General features: G+C 39.8%; 2 protein-coding genes across 7 annotated transcripts in view; one reads left to right on the plus strand and one right to left on the minus strand.

Annotated features, from left to right (window-relative positions):
• Positions 1-408: 408 nt before the first annotated feature.
• Positions 409-4,250, minus strand: LOC121440716. The gene is made up of 5 exons (XM_041641513.1): positions 4,241-4,250; positions 3,783-4,055; positions 3,154-3,736; positions 1,365-1,501; positions 409-508 (listed from the first exon to the last, which is right to left on the minus strand). The coding sequence occupies exons 1-5, from the start codon at positions 4,248-4,250 to the stop codon at positions 438-440; spliced, it is 1,074 nt and encodes a 357-aa protein (XP_041497447.1). The 3' UTR covers positions 409-437.
• The window catches only part of Wac (WW domain containing adaptor with coiled-coil), a 69,541-nt gene continuing 50,549 nt past the window's right edge, over positions 3,590-22,581 (plus strand). For 2 of the 6 annotated variants that reach the window (XM_041641495.1, XM_041641499.1), the window contains exons 1-3: positions 3,791-4,293; positions 4,647-4,683; positions 6,164-6,359. In XM_041641495.1, coding sequence (XP_041497429.1) covers positions 4,253-4,293; positions 4,647-4,683; positions 6,164-6,359 — 274 coding nt within the window. In that variant the 5' untranslated portion in view covers positions 3,791-4,252. The other 4 variants (XM_041641496.1, XM_041641497.1, XM_041641494.1 and 1 more) reach the window with 4 other exon arrangements.

Below are 22,581 nucleotides of genomic sequence, written 5' to 3' on the forward strand. Positions count from 1 at the left end.
CTTACAAACAATAAGGGGGATCTGTAGTGAGCCGGACAGGATCGCGATTACAAGATGGCGCCGACATCCTGTCTTGTTGGAAACAAACAACTCCATATTTGGCTATGCCTTTGAGAGCTGCATGTCCCCCACTTCCTGCATGCGCGGTGGATGAGGATCCTTGAGCCTATCCCGATGCGGTCTGGTGTCAGCTGTTGATGGCAGCCAATCACAGGGCGACCCGTGTGCCATTTCCCTATTTAAGCAGCTGCCTAAGAGCCCTTCATCCCTTCGCTTCATGCTGTCTCTCCCCTTAGCTCCCTGCCCCTTTGTTCCCTGCCCTTCGCTTCCTACCCTTCCCTTCCTGCCCCTCGTTTCCTGCCCCTTTTGTTTCATGCTCCCCATCAATCAAGGGTACTCCAGTAAAGCGTGATCTGAGTGGAATCCTGATGTGGTAGTTATTCTTTCTCGCCGGTCGAGAGGTCCGCCACAGAGAATACCCAGGGGTGAGGGAATGGTCTATATGGGTCTAAGAGAGAAATAGAAAATAAATGTGTAAGAGTCCAATAAAGGAAATCAGATAAAAAAGAAAGAGCAAAAGTTAATAAGAGTCTTTAGAGCAGTGCTTCTCTACCTGTGAATCTCGGCCCCACCCATTAACAGGAGTGGTCTAAGTTCATCAGAAAACTCCGATATTTATATTAGGGTTCATAACAGTGGCAAAATTACAATAATGAAGTAGCAACGAAAATAATTTTATGGTTGGGGTTCACCATACCATGAGGAGCAATATCAAAGGGTCGCAGCATTAGGAAGGTTGAGAACCGCTGTTTTACATGGAAACCAACCACCAACCTTCCAAAGCACATTTTAAATTGATGCAAGTGATCCAACTGAGGGGGTAAAATAAATCAGACAAGTTTGTTTTTGCATAGGATATTTTATAGTTACCAAAGCGTTGTGTCGTATTCAGATGTGAAAAAGTTGGTAGTTTAGGAGTAGGCAGGAATTGTTACTGCTGATTTCTGTTGCTAGGGTAAGAAGTAAGATAATTGCTTTTGAGGTAGTATTGCTCTGTTTAGAAGAAAGATGTTACATAGCTTATTAAGGAGGAAGGATATATGGATTAACAGCCCTAGGGAATTTGCCTGTGTGCACATTGGCAATCAGGAAAATAACTTCATCCTTAGCATGGCCCACTGTTTTTTTTTTTTTTAAGATTTCATTTGATTTATGTACATCATTATTTTGTCCAAAATCACATCTTCATGAGGGTGTTAGATTCCCTGGAAGGGTAGTTACAGATAGTTGTGAGCTGCCATGTGGGTGTTAGGAATTGAACCCAGGGCCTCTGCTCTGGAAGAACAATCAGTGATCTTACCTACCAAGCCATCTCCCCAGCCTGATTGGCTGTTTTTTTTTGTTGTTGTTGTTTGTTTGTTTTGTGTTTTTCCAGCCAAGTTGAGCTGTTCTGTCACAGGTATATACCATAGTGAATGAGCCGGAATTGTATCCTAGGCAGCTGAAAAAAAAAAAAAACCCAAAAAGGACTGAGAGTATTTTAGGATTTGTCTAAGGATTATCTAAGCTAGACAACAAATTATTTTTACAGACCTAGGAACTGAACTCAGGCCCTCAGGAAGAAGAGCTAGTACCCTTAACCGCTGAGCCTCATTTATCTCTAGCCATAGGCAGTAGATTTTTAAAAATAAACCTAATACTTGATTTGCGTGCTAGGAAACACTTTTGTTATCTGTAGTCCTTATTAATAAAGAAATCATGAACACTGACTACTCCTCTAGTAACAAGTTTAAGTCCTCGTAAACTCCTGGTTCTATTTTCACCAACTAATTGGCCATTATAATTTTATGTCTTTGTTTGAAGACATATTCTTTTTTTTTAATATTTGTTTATTTATTTATTATGTATACAATATTCTGTCTGCATGTATGCCTGCAGGCCAGAAGAGGGCATCAGATCTCATTACAGATGGTTGTGGGCCACCATGTGGTTGCCGGGAATTGAACTCAGGACCTTTGGAAGAGCAGGCAGTGCTCTTAACCACTGAGCCATTTCTCCAGCCCCCTGAAGACATATTCTTGAAAATAATTTGTTTGAAGATATATTCTTGAAAATAATTGTAAACATTTACAGGACACTCATGGCCAAAAGCACTAGTGGCAATGTGAATGAAACTAATCTAGCCCTGGTGTTTTTTTCTCTAAGATTTACCAGATTCTTATTGTGTTTAGGATTACCAGACAGCATTTGAGCTAGCCCTGGGGGCACTTAAATAACAAAAGCACAAGAATTGTGAAAACCATAGCATTACATATATAGTGTGAAATGAGAGGCAGGGTAGCTTCGTTCAATCCTTGCAGAGAACAGTCGCCAGGTATGTTAACATTCCCAGATCTTTGTAGTTGGATACAGACGTAGGAGCGACAAATGAATTTTATTGCATAACTAAATTTGGAAATATGGAATAATGAGTATCAGTGGTACATCTGGAACATTTCTTCCATAGTTCATTCCTGTGTTACTTCGTCAAAAGGAAAGGAATGGTGATATTAGCAGGGAGGTGGTGGTGCATGCCTTTAATTCCAGCTGTCAGGAGGCAGAGGTAGGTGGATCTAAGAGTTCGAGACCAGCCTGGTCTACAGAGTGACTTCCAGGATGGCCAAGGCTACACAGAGAAAACCTATCTATTGACGCCAGTCTTCAAGATTTCTGTGCAAGATATGTAATACCTTTGTCCTCTTCGTTACTGATAGCTTCAGTAAGCACTTTTTAAAAACTATTTCTTATAATAATCTTAACATTTGATATGTAGATCTGACAAGCCCACATTATCATTATTTAAAATTTTTTTCAGTTATAATTGCAAGATCTCTTCCCACATTACACTAATTAGACTTGAGACAAAACTTTTTGGATACCAAATTATCTTCTTGGTGCTTTATTATTATTTTTTCTTTGAAGGGGTATTGTTTTTTCTGATGTGCATATTACTCTCCTCTGTTTACTGCAATTCTTTCTGTTAAACCCATCTTCAGTACAAAAACAAACCAGTAGACTATCGCCAAGAAGAGGCTGTTGTTGATGTTTCTCCTCCCCGTGTATCCCAAATAATTTATATCAACCTCACTCAGCACACCGCACCGCTTTCTTTACCGCGGCATTCTCCAAAGGATTTTCTCCCAGGGAGAGGAAGAACGTCGCGGTGGGAAGGCTCCGTACCACCTTTCGGCCGGGAACTGAGATCTGCAGCGCCAAGGACTGCACCCGGCCGCGCTTCCGGGTTCCAGTGGCCGGTTGAGGGCGACTTCCGCCGCGGCCCACCGAGCCTCCGCGGCGACCGTCCGGGCCGCCCAATTAGGGGCTTTCCGACCCCAACGCGGAGCCCGAGGGGCGGGGGCCGCGGCCGACTCGCGGAGGGCACCCCGCCCCCGCCGCCATTGCGCCTCTGGGCGCACGCGCAGCTGCAGCGGCTCCGCATTTAGTTCGCTATGGCGTCCCTCGCGCCCCACGGTTCTCCTCCCGAAGGCGGCTCCCACCCAGCACAGCCCGGAGGCCCCGGGGCCCGTCTCTCGCAGGCCCCCGAGCACGACTACCCCTAAGGTGGAACGGGAGTGGCCAGATTCGAGAGTGAGGAAAGCGGCAACCGGAAAGGGCTTGCCGGGTCGCCGGACGACGAGCCCAGGCCTCAGAGGAAGAGGAGGGCGGGAGCTAGCCGAGGTTTGCCGAAGGCGGCGTTCTCAAGCCGCGCGGGGTGGGTAGGAGGGGGGTGTGGCGGAAACTGCCGAGCTTTTCCGAAGGCGGCCACGGCCGAGTTGCCCGGATGTAGTTGGTGGAGCGGCGGCGGCGGTAGCAGCGGCAGCGGCAGCGGCAGGAGTCGGCGAGCTTTAAGGACCCGGCGGCGGCGGCGGGGGGAGGAGGGCAGGCGGTGGCGGAGCCGGAGGAGGGGAAAGTGCTGGAGGTGCTCGCTGTCTGCGCGGGACCAGAACACGGCCTCTCGCCCCCTCCCCCCGGCTCGCGCTGCCGCGGTGTAGTTGGTGCCGCTGCCCCGGCCGACCCTAAGCGGTGGTGACGGAGGGAGATGGCCCGGGAGCGCGGGCGCCAGTAACGGGGAGGTGCGGCGAGCCGCCGAGGGCGCGCCGAGTCCTGGTGCCGGGGCTGCCCGCTGCCCGCCCGCCTCCCGCGCGCGCGCCCGCCCGCCCGCCTCGCGGCCGCTCTCCCCCTCCCCGACACACACACACACAGCCGGGCATTGATGGTAATGTATGCGAGGAAACAGCAGAGACTCAGTGATGGGTAAATCGTCTTTTCGTTTCGGGCCGGGCCGCGGCGGAGGGCGGGCGGGCGGGCGTCCTTATCGGGAGCTGGCCGCGCCGCCATTTTTGTTGTTAACCCCGATCGGGATCGGGCGGAGGAGGCGGCGAGCCGGGTCGGGAGGACAGGCGGGCACCCTGGGGGGCCTGGCGGGCGAGGCGAGCGGGCTGCGGACCGGATACCGGCCTGGGCCTCTGAGCCCGGGGATTGTCCGCGGCGCGAATCCGCTCCGGTACGTTTGGTCGGCGGCCCGCGGGCAGGGGCGGCCGGGGAGACCCGCTTTCTTCGTTTCCCGCGATGTCTCACGCCATGGTCCCCTTCTTACTGTTTTTCAGCTGTCACGACCGGAGGGGGGACTCTCAGCCTTTCCAGGTACCAGCCGATCCCGGGGTGGAGGGATTGGAAGGGGCCGGAGGGGGAAGGGAGGGACTGCTACTCGAGCGCAGGCTTCAGAAGTCGCTACAGGCCTTTCGGTGCAACATACCCGAAAGTAGCACGACTGACCCGCTTAAAATTTGGTATTGGGTTCCATTAGTACTCTCCAACCTCGTCTAAGGACTTAGCTTGAAAGGTGGCTAGAGGAAGTTCAGGGTTTTTCTTTTTTCTTAAAGAAAAAATACAGCCAGGAAGACCTAGTTTGGTTTGAGTAGGAAGGAATCGCTGGGGTGTAGCGAGAGGTGACTTCAGAGACACATTTACTTACTTGTTTTGGGGAGCCAAAAGATAAATGGGAAGGTTTTAAAAGTAGTTGAAAAGGAGAAGTACTTAAGTGAGTTACTGTTGTAAACTACCCTCTTACCATTTTAATTTCTAGTTCAAGTTAGCCCCTTTCAAGGGAGAGGTTTTGCTTTTGAGTTAGTTTAAATTTTTTATTACGTGGGCGCTTCATACTAATAGAAATGACTCTGGGTGTCTGTTCTTACGAAAGTGTTTGCATGGAAAGTTTTAAAGATTTTGCTGAAGTGTCCTTCAAAACAGTAGCTGTCTGATGACAACAGAAGTAAATACTTAATGCCTCTGATCACGTTTAAAAGATGAAAAAATAGGAACAAGTCTGTCTCAAGGTTCTGTAGGCCAGACTGGCTTCCAGTTTTACTCCTGTCTTAATCTTGTGAGTGCTGGGTTACACGTGGGAGCCGCTAGGCTGGCCAGAGAGCAAGCAGGTTTCTAGCCTGATGCTTGTGTTGTCTAGGAGTTTGCCAGATGTCAAGAATATTTGCATGTGTCAAAGATTGACCCTTCCCCCATGAACTACTCCTGGTGAAGAACTGATACATTGTGTTCATCTTAAGACTCTGGCGGAGTAAAACTGTTGTTTTAAGGGCATTTAGAATTGCCCTTCTTTAGAAGAATTGCTCAGGTATCAGTTTGTTTTGTCAAATATTCTTAGAGTTTAAAGAGTATTTTATCGCTGAAAGAGCTTGTAAATTAAGATTAGTGCTAGTGCTCTTTCTGAATCAAAGAAATGAAAAAACTTGTCTTTTTTTTTAAATTATAATCTTAAAACTTGCATTTTTATTGATGTGCCTGAATACATTAGCTGCAGAGAATAAACGAATTGTAGTATAAGCTTTCAAAAATGATTTTAGTTTCAAAGTGTGCCAAGATCCTTGTTTTTTAAAGTTTACACAATTAGGGCACGCCTTTGTGTATTCTTGTTAGATTTGTTATCACGAGTTGCATAGTAACTCTTGAACATGTAGATTTTCACTGAATGAGGGAAGTATTGAAAATGGAAGTAAGTGAGTTTTGATATAAGTGAAGTTAACACATCAAAATTTGTAATTTAAATAGGTAATTGAGTTTAAAGTTTCAACACTTTCTCTTTCATTGGGGGGGTGATGTTTTACAGGCACTTAAGTATTCGTCAAAGAGTCACCCCAGTAGTGGTGATCACAGACATGAAAAGATGCGAGACGCCGCAGATCCTTCACCACCAAATAAAATGTTGCGGAGATCTGATAGTCCTGAAAACAAATACAGTGACAGCACAGGTCACAATAAGGCCAAAAATGTGCTTACTCAAAGAGTTAGAGAAAGGGAAGGTGGTAAGTAGCTTTCTGGCCCAAACTGTCATGTCTATTTACTTTTAGGATTAAAGGAACAGTGGAGCATTTAGCATGTCCAGCTTAAGGAAGTTACTGTGTGCTGATGTTACCAAGTTTAGATCCATTTTGTTAAATTCAGCAGTCATTGTAGGAAAATGGTATTGGCATGCTCATAGACTCTAGTGTTTGATGATAAAGAGTCCATTTGCAAATACAATCTTCTAAATGTTCACTAGTGACAACAGAGTCCATGAACAGTTTTCCAGGAAAGGAACTTTGAGTTCTTAAGTATTTCAGTTTAGTTTGAAGTCTTTGGTGCTTCAACTTATTTCCTAAAGTGTTCAAGTTTTTTTTAAGTTATGCATTTAAAGAGGAGGCTTCTCAAGGTGGCTTTTTTGTGATTCAGGAAATTTGTTTTTGTTGTAACATTTTAACCCCCCCCCCCCCCCCCCCCCAGGGTTTTTCTTTAGCTTTGCAGCCAGCCTGTCCTTGAACTAGCTCTTGTAGACCAGGCTGTCCTCAAACTCAGAGATTTGTCTGCCTCTGTCTCCGGAGTGCTGGGATTAAAGATGTGTGCCACCACTGCCCATCTGTAACCATTTAAAATTTTCTAGCCTGTTTTTCCCCTAGCGTCCTGTTAAAGTTTAATTGAACTACTCAGCTTTAAAAATAGTCCTTTTTAGAAATTTTTATTTTACCTTTTGAGATAGGGCCTAATATAGTGAGGCTGACTTCAAATGAGTTATTTAGCTAAGGATGATTAAGTTAGCCATATTTCTTCTGATACCTTCTTGTTACCTGCTCAGACTGGTGAGAACTGGAAATAATAAGTACATTTTTAGACTGACTTTGCTCACAGTTTATAAATGTAGCCATTTGCTTCTAAAGACCACTTTGGTGGGATAAAATAATTTCACTAAGGTCATTAAAAGCCATATATTTTTCTTTCATAATAAGGCCTTATTACTTTAATAGATATTATTTTAAATGGTATTAGTTGAAAACTGGAGAAGGTCCACAGTAGTATACCATGGGCTTTTTATTTTACTTTTGACTAGTTCTGAATGCCTTTAATGACTTTCAGAAAATATTTTGCATCTTCTCGTGTACTCTTATTGTTTGTTTGTTTGCCTTTTGCCTTTTAGGGTAGAATCAGCTACACTCATTGTGATTATGTATTGAGAAATATTGGCCTCTGCATAATTACTGGGTTGAGGAATTATTAATAGTCAGAAGATTGCTTTAGGATGGAGTAATTGCATGGGAGGAAGATAGTTGCGTGTAGTATAACTATAGTTTTATGCAGATAAACTACATTTTAAAGTGGCAAGTTAGCAAGTGTTAGAAAATCTTGGGTACCAAAATGATGATTATCAGTTTTATGGATACATTTTCTGTAATATTCCATGCATCCATGGGTAGTACTATTGATCACTCTCACTCTTTAGGGCTCATTTTACATATTAACTTTTGGAAGGCAAGAGTAATTGTACTTTTAGTATACTTTTTGGTAATTGACACAAAAGGATATGCTACTTCATCTGATAGACTCTCAAGTTGTTTTTTTGTAACAACTGATCCCAATTATGCATTCATTGCAAAATCCAGTAAGAAATTAATTTTACACACTCAAGAAAACACCTGTAAATAATTTTATGTACTTATACTGAGGCAATAAGTTCCTTTAGAGTTGGAATAATTCTCACTAAATTCTGTTGTTTATTTGGATGTGAATCATGTGCTAAGAGTTGTGTGATGGTTTTAGACGTCAGGTTTATGATGTGATCCTTTGCCTGGAAGTATTCCAGATTTTGAGTTTTTGACTTGACACTTAGGCCTAGTGGTGGTTTAGTTGCTTGCCTTTTCTGTGTTTGTTTTCTGCATTTTGATTTTCATTCACCTTTGTAAATGAACTCATAATTGTTGGCTCTTGTTTCTTATTTTATCTGGGGTGATTAGTTCCATTTGCAAGCAGTTTGTTAGTCATTTTAATCTCTAGTCATTTGCTTAATTATACCTCACTTTGTAATTCACTTTCATCACTTTTGAGGCTAACAGATAGTATGACTCCATTTATCTTAGTCCAGGATAAAATAATCTTGTGGTTTTGTTATTTGCTTGTTTTTTTAATGGTTTTTTTTTTTTTTGAGAGGGTCATAGGGTCTCACTGTAGAGCTGGCTAGGTTGGAACTTGATATATTGATGGGCCACAATGTACCCATCTGCCTCTCATAAAGTCAGTCTTTAGAATTCCAAATATACCTTTGAAGTCCATTTTACATGTATATTTAATGTATATTCTTTTTGGGGGGGCAGGGATGTATATTTAATGTGTATTCTTTTGGAGGGGACAACAGGGTCTTACTATGTGATTACCCTACTGCCTCTGCCTCCTGAGTTCTGGGATTAGAGGAGTGAACCAGAGTTCTGAATCTGTTTTTATTTTCATTGTGTTCAAAAACAAGACAAAAGCAAGTCTTGAGGATTCTGAGTATTAAATAATTTAAACAAGAAATTTAATGGTACAAATAATTTAGGGTGTGATGTCTTTGTACAGAGGGATTCCATGGAACTTGTTCATAGAACTTCGTCTTGGGATATTCTTTCCTATCCTCCTCGAATTAGTGCGAAAAAGTATATTTAGAGGACTCGATAGATAATTTTTCTTTTATTCTGAGAGATGTCTCAATTGAGTATGTGTTGATTCCTGAAATTGTGGGAATTTAGTAAAATTATACATTTTGTTACTTAAAGTTGGATATTTTATCGTTGTTTTCTTTTTTTTTTTTTTGAGACAGGGTTTCTCTGTAGCTTTGGAGCCTGTCCTGGAACTAACTCTTTTTTTGTTTTGTTTTGTTTTTCGAGACAGGGTTTCATTGTGGCTTTGGAGCCTGTCCTGGAACTAGCTCTGTAGACCAGGCTGGCCTCAAACTCACAGATCCGCCTGCCTCCCGAGTGCTGGGATTAAAGGCGCGCACCACCATTGCCTGGCCCTGGAACTAACTTCTGGAGTTCAAGGTGGCCTTGAACTCCAGAAGTCTGCCTGCCACTGCCCGGCTTGAAATTGTTTTTAATGAAAGGAAAACTGCATGTATTGGAGAGTCAGTATTGCACCTGAGGATTTGAGGTTTCTTAGGTGTGTGTGTATGTATATATATATATTTTATCCCATCAGTTCTAGAAATCTTCTTACATTCACTTTGCTTATTATTAAGCATACCTCATTAGAAAATCTGAAATGTTGTCGAAATGTTTAATTGAAAAGCCTTTTGGATAATATCTGTACAGCTGGTGAAGTCTATAAAGAGATATCCCAAACCTCAAAAGGTACTGAACATTTTTGTGTAATACATTAACATCTTGAAGATTCTCAATACTGATCATTAGAAATAATTTAAATTTAATAGATAGTATTTAGTGTAGCCTTGTGCTCATTTTAAACAGGATTTTGAATTAACAGTAGAAACCACTGAGATACACTTGACCCTCATGTTAACATTGGAAATAGCACACAGGTAATATCTATTTTCACAATTTTACGGAGAGGGAAATACAATGGAAAACTAGTGTTTTTTTTTTTTTTTTTTTTGGTTTTTTTTTCGAGACAGGGTTTCTCTGTAGCTTTGGAGCCTGTCCTGGAACTAGCTCTTGTAGACCAGGCTGGTCTCGAACTCACAGAGATCCGCCTGCCTCTGCCTCCCGAGTGCTGGGATTAAAGGCGTGCGCCACCACCGCCCGGCTTAGAAAACTAGTGTTAGGGGTGATTCTGGAAATTCTATGCTGATAAGTTCTAAACTCAGATGTGAGACAGACTAAATACTTGTTTGGTAGTGTTTAATATGGGATACATTATTTAAAGACTTGTCTTTGATCCTTAATAACTTCAGCTTCCATTAATGATAAGTTTTTTACCTAATTTGTAATATATCAAAGTTAGGATAGTGGACATTATAGCACAGTATACATGTATAGCTTTAGGTCAAGTTGTTCTATACTAGTGCTTTCTATTTTAAAAGATGTTTTATCTTTAAGTCATACCACAAGTTTTTCTAGGAAGAAGCTATACTCTCCCACCAGAGGATAAAGCTTTTTATTTTTTTAAATCTTTCATTTTATAAAATGAGTTGTTACTTTGGTATAGAATTTAATACACAATTTGCATTTTAATAAATTGATTGTTAATGTAATTTTGGTCTAATAAAAATAGTTTCTTTGCCGGGCGGTGGTGGCGCACGCCTTTAATCCCAGCACTCGGGAGGCAGAGGCAGGTGGATCTCTGTGAGTTTGAGGCCAGCCTGGTCTACAAGAGCTAGTTCCAGGACAGGAACCAAAAGCTACGGAGAAACCCTGTCTCGAAAAATCAAAAAAAAAGAAAAAAAAATAGTTTCTTTAAGAAATCATTTTTTATAATATACAGAATTACATTACTCTTGGGCGAGTAAAAAATGGGAAATATTTTATGATCAACAGAGCAAGATTGAAAGAAAGATGAGCAGTCTAATCTTTGTTGTTTTGTTGTTGCAGGGTTTCACTGTAGTAGCCTTACCCAGTTTTGATCCTCCTGCCTCAGCATGCTTGATGTGTTTTATTTTTAATTACATATTTACATGTATGGGCGTATGTGGAGGTCAGAAGTTCTCTTTTAATGGTGTGGTGCCTGGGGATCAAACTAGGCCCTCTGCCCTCTGAGCCTTCTCATCCCTAAAATGCTTTCATTTTTTGATCTTTTTGAAACAGTGGCCCATACTGGCCTTGAATTCCTGATTCTCTTGACTACATCTTTGATGTGCTGGAGCATATCAGCAATCTTAATTTGCTAATGATTCAACTCTGGGACTTTTTCCTTAATCTTAGAAAGCACAGGCTCCCCTATGGTCTAAGAATGTGTGCTTGTAAATTTTGGTAATGATAACAAGTCATTTGTCTTAGAGCTTTTTGTCATGTCATTATTTTTACATTTCTGGTTTGCTCTTGAGAAATTGCATTGTTGAGTTGTTTTTATTGCATTTCTATTGACTCTTTAACTTTGACTCTTTAAGACAGTCTTAAAGACCTGATTTCTACTTAGCTGGATTAAAAACAAAAATGGGTATGACAAAAAAAATTGGAGTAACATGCCTAGGACTTCTGCTCTATAAGGTACAAGAAAGTTATGATTGTATTTGCTGAAAACATTACTAGTGTGTGTATGCAATGTGGCTTTGGAGTAGCATTTCAGTTGACTGATGAAACAGTGAAGATGACGCGGAATTGGTGCCTTTGAGACATTGTAGCAAGTGGTGTGACACTAATTCCCAATCATTCCAGACCCTGGTATTTCAGGTTTTTATATGTATATAAAATAGTGTGTGTGTGTGAGTTGTGTATGTGTCTGTCTGCGTGCCTGCCTGCCTGTCTGTCTGTCCCCACCCGTGTCCATCCAGTCTCTTATTGTGGCAAAGTCCCTTTGTATTCTCATCTGTTCACAAAGCTGCCCTTTGAAATCAGTTCATAGCTTGTACTGGTCTACTGATGAAATTGATCAAAACCCTGTTGCCAGTTGTTGAAAGTAGCAAGCCAAGTCTTCCCTGCATATAAAACTTTATTTCTGCGCTCAGATTATACATCCTAGTACTTAGACAAGGATGCTTTTGTGTGCACTGCCGCCCTCTATGGTGATATGGTGATTCTATGAAAGACCCTGAGTGGTTATTTTTATTTATTTATTTATTTATTTTTTATTTTTTTCAAATTTTTGCTACATAGTTTTTTTTTTTTTCCCCATACAAGAACTTGAGTGACTAAATTAAGGTGTTGGACAGCTCATGCCACTCTGAGGTTTAAGGGTTTTTCAATAACTTCAAATTCTTATCATGAATGAATTGTTTGTTTTGAAGATGGGGTCTTATACTGTAGCCCAGGCTGGCCTTCAATTCATGGCAGTTTTCCTGCCAGCTTCTGAGTGCTGGGGTTATATGCCATGTACTCCAGAATAGTTAAAATTTAGTGTCAGATCCGACTAGCTAGGCTTCCTGTTTCATCTAGAGTTAGAAAGGGAAAAGGTGGATAGTTTGGTAAAGAAGAGCTACATAACAGGCTGAAGGAATTTGCTCCTATCCAAATTTTGGGTTGGGGGTGATATGGGGTTTAAAGGCAAAAAGAAGTGTAGAATAATGGTAACCAGATTTGGCTGCTTGTCAGGATTGTAAGTAGAACTTGCTGTGGCTTATTCTATAATATCTGAATCACTCTGAATCATAATGGTTAGTTGACGGAATCTTAAATTGGTACAAAAAATACAAATATAATATGTACTCACTCATAAGTGACTTTTAGACCTAAAGCAAAGAAAAACCAGCCTTCAATTCACAATTCGAGAGAACCTAGACAACAAAGAGGACCCTAAGAGAGACATACCTGAATCTAATCTACATGGGAAGGAGAAAAAGACAAGATCTCTTGAGTAAATTGGGAGCATGGGTACCATGGGAGAGGGTTGAAGGGGAGGGGAGAGAAAGGGATGGGAGCCGAGAAAAATTTATAGCTCAGTAAAAACAAAAAACCTGGTTTAATGTAGGTGTTTGTAATTTGCAGCTTTAGAGAGTTTTCAGCCCTCACCTTGACATCATGAGGAGTCTTCACAGTAGAGTGATTATTTACTAAAATGTGTATTCTGTATTTTTTTAAAAAAACTTTTTAAGAACTTTCATATCACCTTCCTGTACTAATAGATAGTATTATTTGTATGTATCTTAAATAGCGAACTTAATGTCTTGTGGCACAGGTATCTAACCGATGTTAGCAACTGCATAGACCACTGGAAATAATGAATTTTGGTAATCATAGCCACTGTTTTAGATAAAATTATTTTAAGCACTAAAATCTCCCAGCTCATGAAGTTGGCCTAGGATGGTTCAGTAGTAAACTTGAGGTCTTTTATGTTTGAAAATCAGTCACTCAAGTCAGTGTATTTATAGTAACTTTAAGTGCCACCTATTATTTTCTAAAATTTGAGATGATTTATGAGATCAAAGCACTTTGCTGTACAAGTGCTAAAGAACTTGATCCTCTTGGGAGTCATGGTAGAGCCTAGTCCTGAAAGTTGTCTATTGACCATTACACTTAACGGTGTAATGTAGCATGTACCTGAATGAACATATCAAACGCACACACAACACACTTTCAGAAACAGTATTTAAAGGATATTTATTTTAGGCTGATAAATTAACATATGCCTAGATATTTTAAAAAATTATTCTATTTTTTTTTATTTTTTATTTTATTTATTTTTTTTTATTTTTGGAGACGGTTTCTCTGTAGCTTTTGGTTCCTGTCCTGGAACTAACTCTTGTAGACCAGGCTGGCCTCGAACTCACAGAGATCCGCCTGCCTCTGCCTCCCGAGTATGACAACATGTTCCGAAAAGTTCTGACATACTTTATCTTCATAACTAGTTTATTCTGGTAACTATAAAAGCAATATTTATAAAGTATGATACTTGGACTGTTTCTACTTTGAGGAGAGGATGCATAAAACATTTTTATTTAATATTTCTGATTTATAAGAATAATTTTGAATATTAATATATAAAAGACTGTGCCTGTTGGAGATACTTGAATTGTAAAGACGCTTGAGGGTTGAGTAATAAAGAACATTAATATTTTGATGTAATGATAATGGACATCTTTTTGTTTTGTTTGAATTTGGAGACTCTCTACGTATCCCTGGCTGTTCTCAAATTGCATTGTAGACCAAGCTGGCCTTGAACTTACAGACAGATCCTGACTCTGCTACCCAATTTGGGAATGAAAATTTATTACCACCATGCCTACTCATGTTTAAGTTTTTAGAGAAGAGTCTCAATATGTTTCCTTGGTTGGCTTGGAAATTGCTGGCTTCTGATTCCAGTGTATGGGATTAAAAGTATATGCCACCATACCTGGCTGAGATCGTTTTTTCAAATGACCAGTGTTGGTTGTGCTTTGAAAAAGTAGAATAACATACATGAGTTAAGAAATTTGGGCCGGACTTACTTTTTGAGACCTTTTCTAGGCTAGGATAGCCTTGAATTTCATATTCTCCCAAGAGTAGCCTTGTCTTGATCCACTTACCCCACAGAAGCCACCTTCCTGCTTATTACTGAAACCTGTAAAATTTAAAATGTTGCTCCTTTGTTCCTCTTTTATAGGTTTTGATTAGAGTTCAAGAGTCATGTTGTTTTTCATTTAGACCTGTGTGATTTCAGTTTGCATTTTGGCCCTTGTTCACATGAACTAGTTTTATTTGTCCTTTTTGGCCCATGTCCACATGAACTAGCCCTAAATCACCATTATTTTTTAGTTTTCTTTTTGTTACGGTTTACTGGCTTTTGCAGGTATGACTCTTTGCATATTTTAGATTTCCTATTATCCTAGATAATTTTTATGTTGGAACTGACACCCAAGGCTAGGCAGTTGCTGTACCACTGAGCTTTTTCCTTCCTTAGAAATATTTGTTTGATTTTTGGAAATAGTTTTTCCTTAGTATGTTATCAGCAAATAGATTTGCTTAATGGGTCTTTTTTATTAATTTTTACTTGATCTGTGCTTTTCCACAGTGATAATAATGTAGATTTCATTTTTTGGTTTTTAAGGCCTATTTTGATATGTGTATTCTATTTTTGAGTAATGACTCAAGCTTTTGGTTTTTTGAGACAGGGTTTATCTGTAGCTTTTTGGAGCCTGACCTGAAACTTGCTCTGAAGGCCAGGCTGGCCTTGAACTCACAGAGACATCACCTACCTCTGCCTCCCAAGTTTTGGGATTAAAGGCTAGCACCACCACCACCCAGTTGACTCAAGTTTTTTTGTGGATAGTAACAAGACTGCATATAAGGAAATGTTTTGTCATCAAGCCTAAAAAAATGTTTGGATAAATTATACTTACCTATTCTTAAATTTTAAATTAATGAATTAATTGATATTTTTGAGCCAGTTTTGCTGGGCTGCTTTCCTGGAACTCTTCTATGTAGACCAGGCTGGTCTCACACTTGGGATAATCCTGCTGCCTTCCAAGAGCTGGGCTTACAGGTGTGTTCTCAGTAAAATATCAGTTATCTACCAGTTATTTTCTCCCCTAATATTTATTTACATTAGTGATTGTGTTACAGCAAATGTGGCATCTGCTACCAAATGTAGTTCTTCTTACTAGTAGATAGTCATTGGGATGGATGTTTTCTACTTCCTTTTAGGCTACTGAGAAGAGATTGTACTCCTTGTAAGAACATTCAGTGCCTCACTTTGTCACAGCTCTAGACCTGCTTAGCCAGGTCGGCTTTTAATATCAGCTTGGTGTTTGTGGTGAATGTAAGGGGCCTGGATTAAGAATGAGATCAGCAAGAGATTGAGCATAGCCAAAATCCAAGAGTGTCCTCAGGAGTTCTGTTCGACTAATGTGGCTCCAACTGCTTTTGCTTTCCAAATGTTCCTTCTCAGTCACCCTTCCCTTTGTTTCTATTCAGCCAAGTAAAACTGCCTTCCTAGTGCTTGTTTTTATACTATTGTCTCTTTATGTTTATAGCCCAGACTGTTGTGTTGCTGCTCCAGCCTCACCTATTTCTTGGCTAGTCTTTTACTAGAAAATAGTAGTTCTCTTCTCCTCCCAGCCCTTTTTCTTTGCCCGTGTGTATGTTTGTGTACCACTTGCATAACTGGTGTTGCAAAAGAAGAAGCCAGAAGAGGATGTTAGATTCTCTTCAATTGGATTTAAAGATGGTTGTAAGCTACTATGTGGGTGCTGGGAATCAAGCCTAGATCCCAAGCTAGTGCTCCTAACTTTTGAGTCATTGCTCCACACCTTAGTGTTTTGTCCCCATTTTAGAAAACCTGTTCTGATCCTGTCTCTGTTTTACATTATAGTTGGTTTTTTTGTTTGTTTTAATATTTTGAGACAGGCTGTCAGGTAGCCCAGGCTGTCTTTGACCTCACTGTGAATCCTTAAAATTCTGATCCATTGTCTCATGGAGTGCTGGAATGACATAAGTGCACCACTGCCACAGCTGTTACACATGTTGCTGCTAACATGACTATATGGCTTTATTTATGCTAGGCAAACTCTGTACCACCTACGTGAACTCATCCCCAGCCTCTATTGTAGTGCCTTTATGGTGATTTGTGATTTACATATGTGACTTATATTCTACACTATAGATTTCTGGTAGTTAGAAATTGTTGCTGTTATTTTTGTCTATCCTTAAAAATGTTGACACATTTTGCTCTATAATCTTCATTATTGAGAATCACTATTCTAATTTAAACTAGTGATTTATTGTGTTGGGATTTTATTTCTGAAGTGACTAATGTTAACTGAAAGTGCCTTTGTAAGTGAGAATACCAGTACTACACAGGTAGACTTTCATATTTTTAAAATAAATTGACTTTTGAAAAATAAATCCATTGAAAGCAAAAAGGTATCCTCATTCAGCATTGTGTCAGTGTTTTAAAAGTCTTAGAGATTGATTTTTACTGATTTATGTTTCAAAGTCAGTTGGCAGGTAAGTTGATGTTACATTGGAATTTTCACCTGAAACATGGTAAACCAAATTGCCTTCTGTATCACAGTATTTTCATTGAATTCATTCTTTTCAGTAGCTATACCTGTTCTCAGGGATAACGGAGTCAGGTTATATTTGAGTGAATGTTACAGGCTCTGAATTGGTTGGGGTGCTTTTGGCTGTTTTTTGATGGAGTTGGAATGGATAGATAGTTATAGTTTTCCATTGTTATGATAAAAGGTAAAATAGACATAAATATTATAACTGTAATTATTGCTTATCAACTGTTTTGTTATATGTAATTTTACTATGTTAAAGTTAAAGCCTTTTTGTTTAAACAGAAGAAGGGGAAATGATGTAAGAGGGTCTTCTGTCTATCTGTTGCTTTCATTGGTTAATTAATAAAGAAAACTGCTTGGCCTGATAGGTCAGAACATAGGTAGGCGGAGTAGATGGAACAGAATACTGGAAGAAAGAAAGCAGAGTCAGGCAGACGCCATGCTTCTACCCAAGATGGACTGTGGTTAGAATCTCGGTAAGCCACCACTTCATGGTGGTACACAGATTATTAGAAATGGGTTTATCAAGATGTGAGAGTTAGCCAGTAAGAGGCTAGAGTTAATGGGCCAGGCAGTGAATACAATTTGTGTGTTGTTATTTCGGGTGTAAAGCTAGCCGTGCGGGAGCCGAAAAGCAGGCCTGCTCGCCTCATCACTACAATAGGTTATCCCAGGACGCCTATGACCTAGCCAGCCATTGTTTTTGTTTTGTTCCCTGTTTATGGGTGTGGGTACCAAGTTAACCCTGTCAAGTATGAGTTCAGTCCTGCGTAGTAAGGAGACCTTTAATCATTCAGAAAATAGTTGGTTCGTTCCATAATATTTGGGCGAATGTTGCACCAGTGGGCATATCAATATGCCCAGTTAGTCATTACATTATTGTACAGGGGCCATGCTCATTAAATATTTCCCTCTTCAGCATACAATGAGCAAGCCAGTAGATATGAAGATTCCATGTTGGTCCTGGCTTGGTTTTTCCATGTCCCGTGACTGACTCTCTGGTGTCAGCAATAGGGAGTCTCAGAAGTGATGTTTGGAGGGGCAAAAGAGGGATGCTTCTTGTGGATTCCACTGACTGAACAACTCAAAAAAGGTAACCCTTACCTGTCGCTGGTTTTTTAAATTTATGGGCTATATTTGGGGGGAAGGCAGTGTCATCAATTATATCCCAGGTGAGAGTGAACAGCATGCAGTGTCTGTCTTTCTGGTTCTGGATTACCACCCTCAGAATGATAATTACTACCCATTTACATGGAAATTTCATATTCTTCATATTTCATATTTTTCTAGGTGAATGATCCGTTGTGTATGGAAACGTGTGTGTGTATATGTGTGTGTGTATATATATATATATGTACATATGTGTATGTAAATATTTTAGGAAGCTTCTATAGTTTTTCCATAAGGCATTTTCTCTGTGAGTTCGAGGCCAGCCTGGTCTACAAGAGCTAGTTCCAGGACAGGCTCCAAAGCTACAAAGAAACTCTGTTTCAAAAAACCAAAATAATAATAATACTAATGCCACCATAAAGAAACCTAACACTTGGTGTGCTAATTAAAAAGAAATACTTAATCTCAGAAAGAGTAGTTTTTGACCCTCAAATTCTTGTTATTAATACTAATTTTTGTTTCTGGTGGGTTTAATTTTAAGCTGAAAATACACAACGAGTAGTATGTTTCAGAGAGTGAAGACAGCTTGCCTCTAAACTTGATGACCTGAGTTCAGTTTCAAGGGTATTTATTGTGAAAAGGGGGAATCTGACTCACAAGTTGTCTTCTGGAATCCACATGTACATATAAAAAAATATAAAAAGGCATTACACAATTTTTATAAATTATTTTATTTGAGAATTTATGCATAAGAATGCTGTACTTCATTGTTTCCATGGCTACCTCTTCTAGCTCTTTCAATCTCTATATTTTTTTTAATTTTTATATGTATAAGTATTTTGCTTGTGCTTGTATCTGTGTGCACCACAGACATGCCACATTGGTGCTGGTAATCGAATGCATGTCCTCAGCAAGAACAGTAAGTGAGTGGTCTTATTCTCTGAGCCATCTCTTGGCCCTACTCTTCATAAGTTTATTAAAATTATTTGAGGATGCTATACATGAGTACACTGGATTTGCATATTTCTACATCATTCTAGTTCGTTTTGTATTTCTCAACCACACCTTCTAGAATTCGTGATTTATTCTGTTTTTCTTTGCTTTATACACAGTAAGATACACACAGTGCCTTACTGAGTCCAGTTATGTTTCCCTTATTTGCATGTGTTTAGGGTTGATCACTGAGGATTGAGATCAGTATCCTCCCAGAAAACACAGATTAACTTGTTCTTGAATTAGCAGCTTTTGACAATTTGAACCTCTCTGTCTCTGTTATTCAGTTTCAAAGTGCCATTTAAGATTGAGTGATGAAAAGCTGTGTTAACTTTCTAGGTTTAATAGAATGCAAATGTGGTGTGAATATTGAAACCTAAATTTTAGCTGGGTAGGGTAGTGGTGGCAGAGGCAGGTGGATCTCTTGAATTCAAGGCCAGCCTGAAGGTACAGAGCAAGTTCCAGAACAGGCTCCAAAAAGGTATAGAGAAACCCTGTCTTGAAAAACAAAACAACAAAAAAAAGGCAAGAAAGAAAAAAAACCTAAATTTCATGAAATGGAATTTTCAAGTACCTAGAGTTAGTATAAATTTTAGGCCTTTGTAAACTTCGGCTGAGAGTCTTAAGATTTAATGACTTAATTATCTTGCTTTTTCTTCATTTATTTTTGCTTAACTAGCTCAAACTGGCTTCGTAGCTGAGGTTAGCCTTCAATTCCTGAACCACTTGCCTGTACCTCATCAGTTTATGGATTACAGCCATGCACCACCACATCTAGTTTAAAATATCTTGACTTTGATATCTTTATCTTTGTAGTATCCGAGTCCCACTGACCTATTTGAAGCACCTTTTCCATGCTTGACAATATTTCTAGACTGGAATTAGATAATTAACATACGTTTCTCCCTCCCTCTCAGGTTTTTCTGAACACTCTAGCCACTATCACTGTGTAGATCAGGTTGGCCTCAGTCACTTTTTATGAAAAGCATGTTTGTAATTTATGTAAAAATCTTTCTGTACCTTCCTGTTGGCCTTGAAATAAAGAACAAACATTTCAAGGAATAGCTAGCTATATTCTTTCTAACTTTGCTAGCTTGAGATTTTTGTTCTTGGTAAATGTCCTATCTTCAGTGTATTAGATGTTATTGCCTCTTCTGGCCCCTTTTACATATTTATGTGATGTTTTACTCCTTTGACTTTTTTTTTTTTTTCTTGGCTTTTGGGAGACCCACCACTCAGCTCTTAAATCAGACATGGAACCTTATGAATGCCTGACCTTACCTTGTTTCTTGGCAATTTAAATTATCCGGACTACCTCTTGCCTCTGGTCCTTTTCCTTTTCTTACTTCTTGTTTATCTTACTTTTACTCTGTGGTTGGCTGAGTGGCTGGGTGGCTGGTCCCTGATGTCCTCCCCCCTGTTCTCTCCTTGCATTTCTCCTTGGATTTATTCTCTTCATGCCTGCTAACCCTGCCTTTCCTTGTTCTGTCTCGTTATTGGCCATTCAGCTCTTAATTAGGGTCATTGGTGTTTTCAGGCAAAGAATCACAGCTTCACAGCATAAACAAAAGTCACATGCTGTTGATGAACTGTGGGCTGGGTTCTGCCACCGCAGCTCTCAGCTGCCCGCACGGCTAGCATTACCCGAAATAATTACACGGAAACTATTCTTTAAACACTGCTTGGCCCATTAGTTTTAACCTCTTATTGGCTAGCTCTTACATATTGATCTAACCCATTTCTAATAATCTGTGTAGCCCACGAGGTGGCTTACCAGGGAAGATCTTAACCTGCGTCTGTCTGGAGTGGGAGAATCATGGCGACTGTCTGACTCGGCTTCTTTCTCCCAGCATTCTGTTCTGTTTACTACACCTATCTAAATTCTACCCTATCAGAGGGCCAAGCAGTTTCTTTATTAATTAACCAATGAAAGCAACAGATAGACAGACGACCCACCTCCATCAACATGCCTTAATTTTTTTTTTAATGGGCATTGGTGTTTTTCCATGGGTATCAGGTCCCCTGGATAGTTGTGAACTGCTGTCTGCATACTGGGAATTGAACCTACATCCTATGAAGAAAAGTCAGTGCTCTTAATCCCGGAGCCATCTCTCCAGTTCCCATATTTGTACTTCTAATTTCTCTAACCAGTTAACATCTAGCCTAGGGATTAATCAACATGTTCATTGTGCCATATATCTTGTCTGTGGTAAATATTGTGCTGGATATACTGTGAATATGTTGTAATGTTTAAATTTGGCTGCTGCTTTTCCTGTCCCATTCATGCTAATGATGAAAGGAATTTTCTATTTTCAGGCCTGTGATACTTGTTTTCTCATTTGCATCTTTATTTAACTCTTTCACATAATACTAGCAGATTGTTACCTTGTATAAAAGATGTTCTTGATTGTCTTTATGACTACCCTCAAGACTTAGCTTTGGTCTTCCCCCTATTACTTTTGTCTCTGGAGTTGTACATTTTCAGGTTCAGCCACACTGTTAGAGAGTAGTAACAATTTACTGAAATGTAGTAATCAGAAGGGTTACAGTGACTGATGTTTTAATCACATTTTGGATTCATGACAGGAACAGAAAGGTCAAGCCCTTGGTTTCCCTAGAATCTTTCTTTACAAGGCCCTTAAGCATATTTCTCCTCTCCAGAGGATTTAACATATACAGCTAGTGGTTTTAAATTATGTCAGTTTTTCAGTGTACATTTTTGTTCACCCAGTTTCACAGAGGCAGAGCCATGCTTTTCATTTTCTGGCATGGCTAGTATCATTGTACTATTTTTCAAAGTTTGGTTTATGATTGCTTGAGGTATATAGGAATGCCACTAGTCTCACATAATATATACTAGGTATTATTATACCTAGTATACCAAACTTGAGGATGGTGGGAAGTTGATGTATGCAGGTTTATCATGCTTTCAAAAGTCATGATGATGTTTCACACAGAAGTTTGCAAGCCACTTAACTTAGTACTTTTACATGGCTTAGAAATTGTGGAGTTCAGGAACTAAGAATTTGATTTGTGGTGGGAGATCTCGAATAGACATTAAGTTAAAACCTAAAAAATATATAAATAAGTTTAAAACTATAATTTTGAGCCTTGATGATTAGAAACCATGGGCCCTTAAAATTCAGAGAAGTATAGTTTTCTTGTTATTCCTAGGGACTGGTTTCGTATCCTTCTCAAATCCACCTCTACCATGTGTAAGTAAGTCATTTATAGAAAGTTTATTTAGATAGCGTATACAGGTCACCTGTAGAATATTGGTATGTGGTGGTACAGTGTTACATTGGTATGAAGTACAATATCCTGTAAGTAGTTGCTGTGCTGGGCAGTTGAAGAAATGTTAGCAAAAAAAAAAAAAAAAAAGTCTGCATGCATGTTCAGTGTGATTCTCCCAAGTTTTAAAAACGTTTGTATGTGATTGGTGTGTACATGTGGCATCCAGGATTTACCTTTGAATTCTTAGTGACTTTTTTTCTCTTGAATCATAAGAGAACCTTGGGATTGCACTTTGATTTAAATGACAGAAAGGTGCA

The sequence above is a fragment of the Microtus oregoni genome, unplaced genomic scaffold (assembly GCF_018167655.1).
Source record: "Microtus oregoni isolate MIOR12 unplaced genomic scaffold, Mior012 000070F_ref0000104, whole genome shotgun sequence".
NCBI lineage: Eukaryota > Metazoa > Chordata > Mammalia > Rodentia > Cricetidae > Microtus > Microtus oregoni.

What these genes read in the sequence shown, in the direction of transcription:
- LOC121440716 (XM_041641513.1), bottom strand. An exon ending in ATCCTTTGGAGAATGCCGCG is followed by an intron (nt 1,502 to 3,153) that starts GTAAAGAAAGCG and finishes TTTTTTTTTCAG; the next exon opens with CTGCCTAGGATACAATTCCG. An exon ending in CAGGCTGGGGAGATGGCTTG is followed by an intron (nt 509 to 1,364) that starts GTAGGTAAGATC and finishes TTTCTCTCTTAG; the next exon opens with ACCCATATAGACCATTCCCT.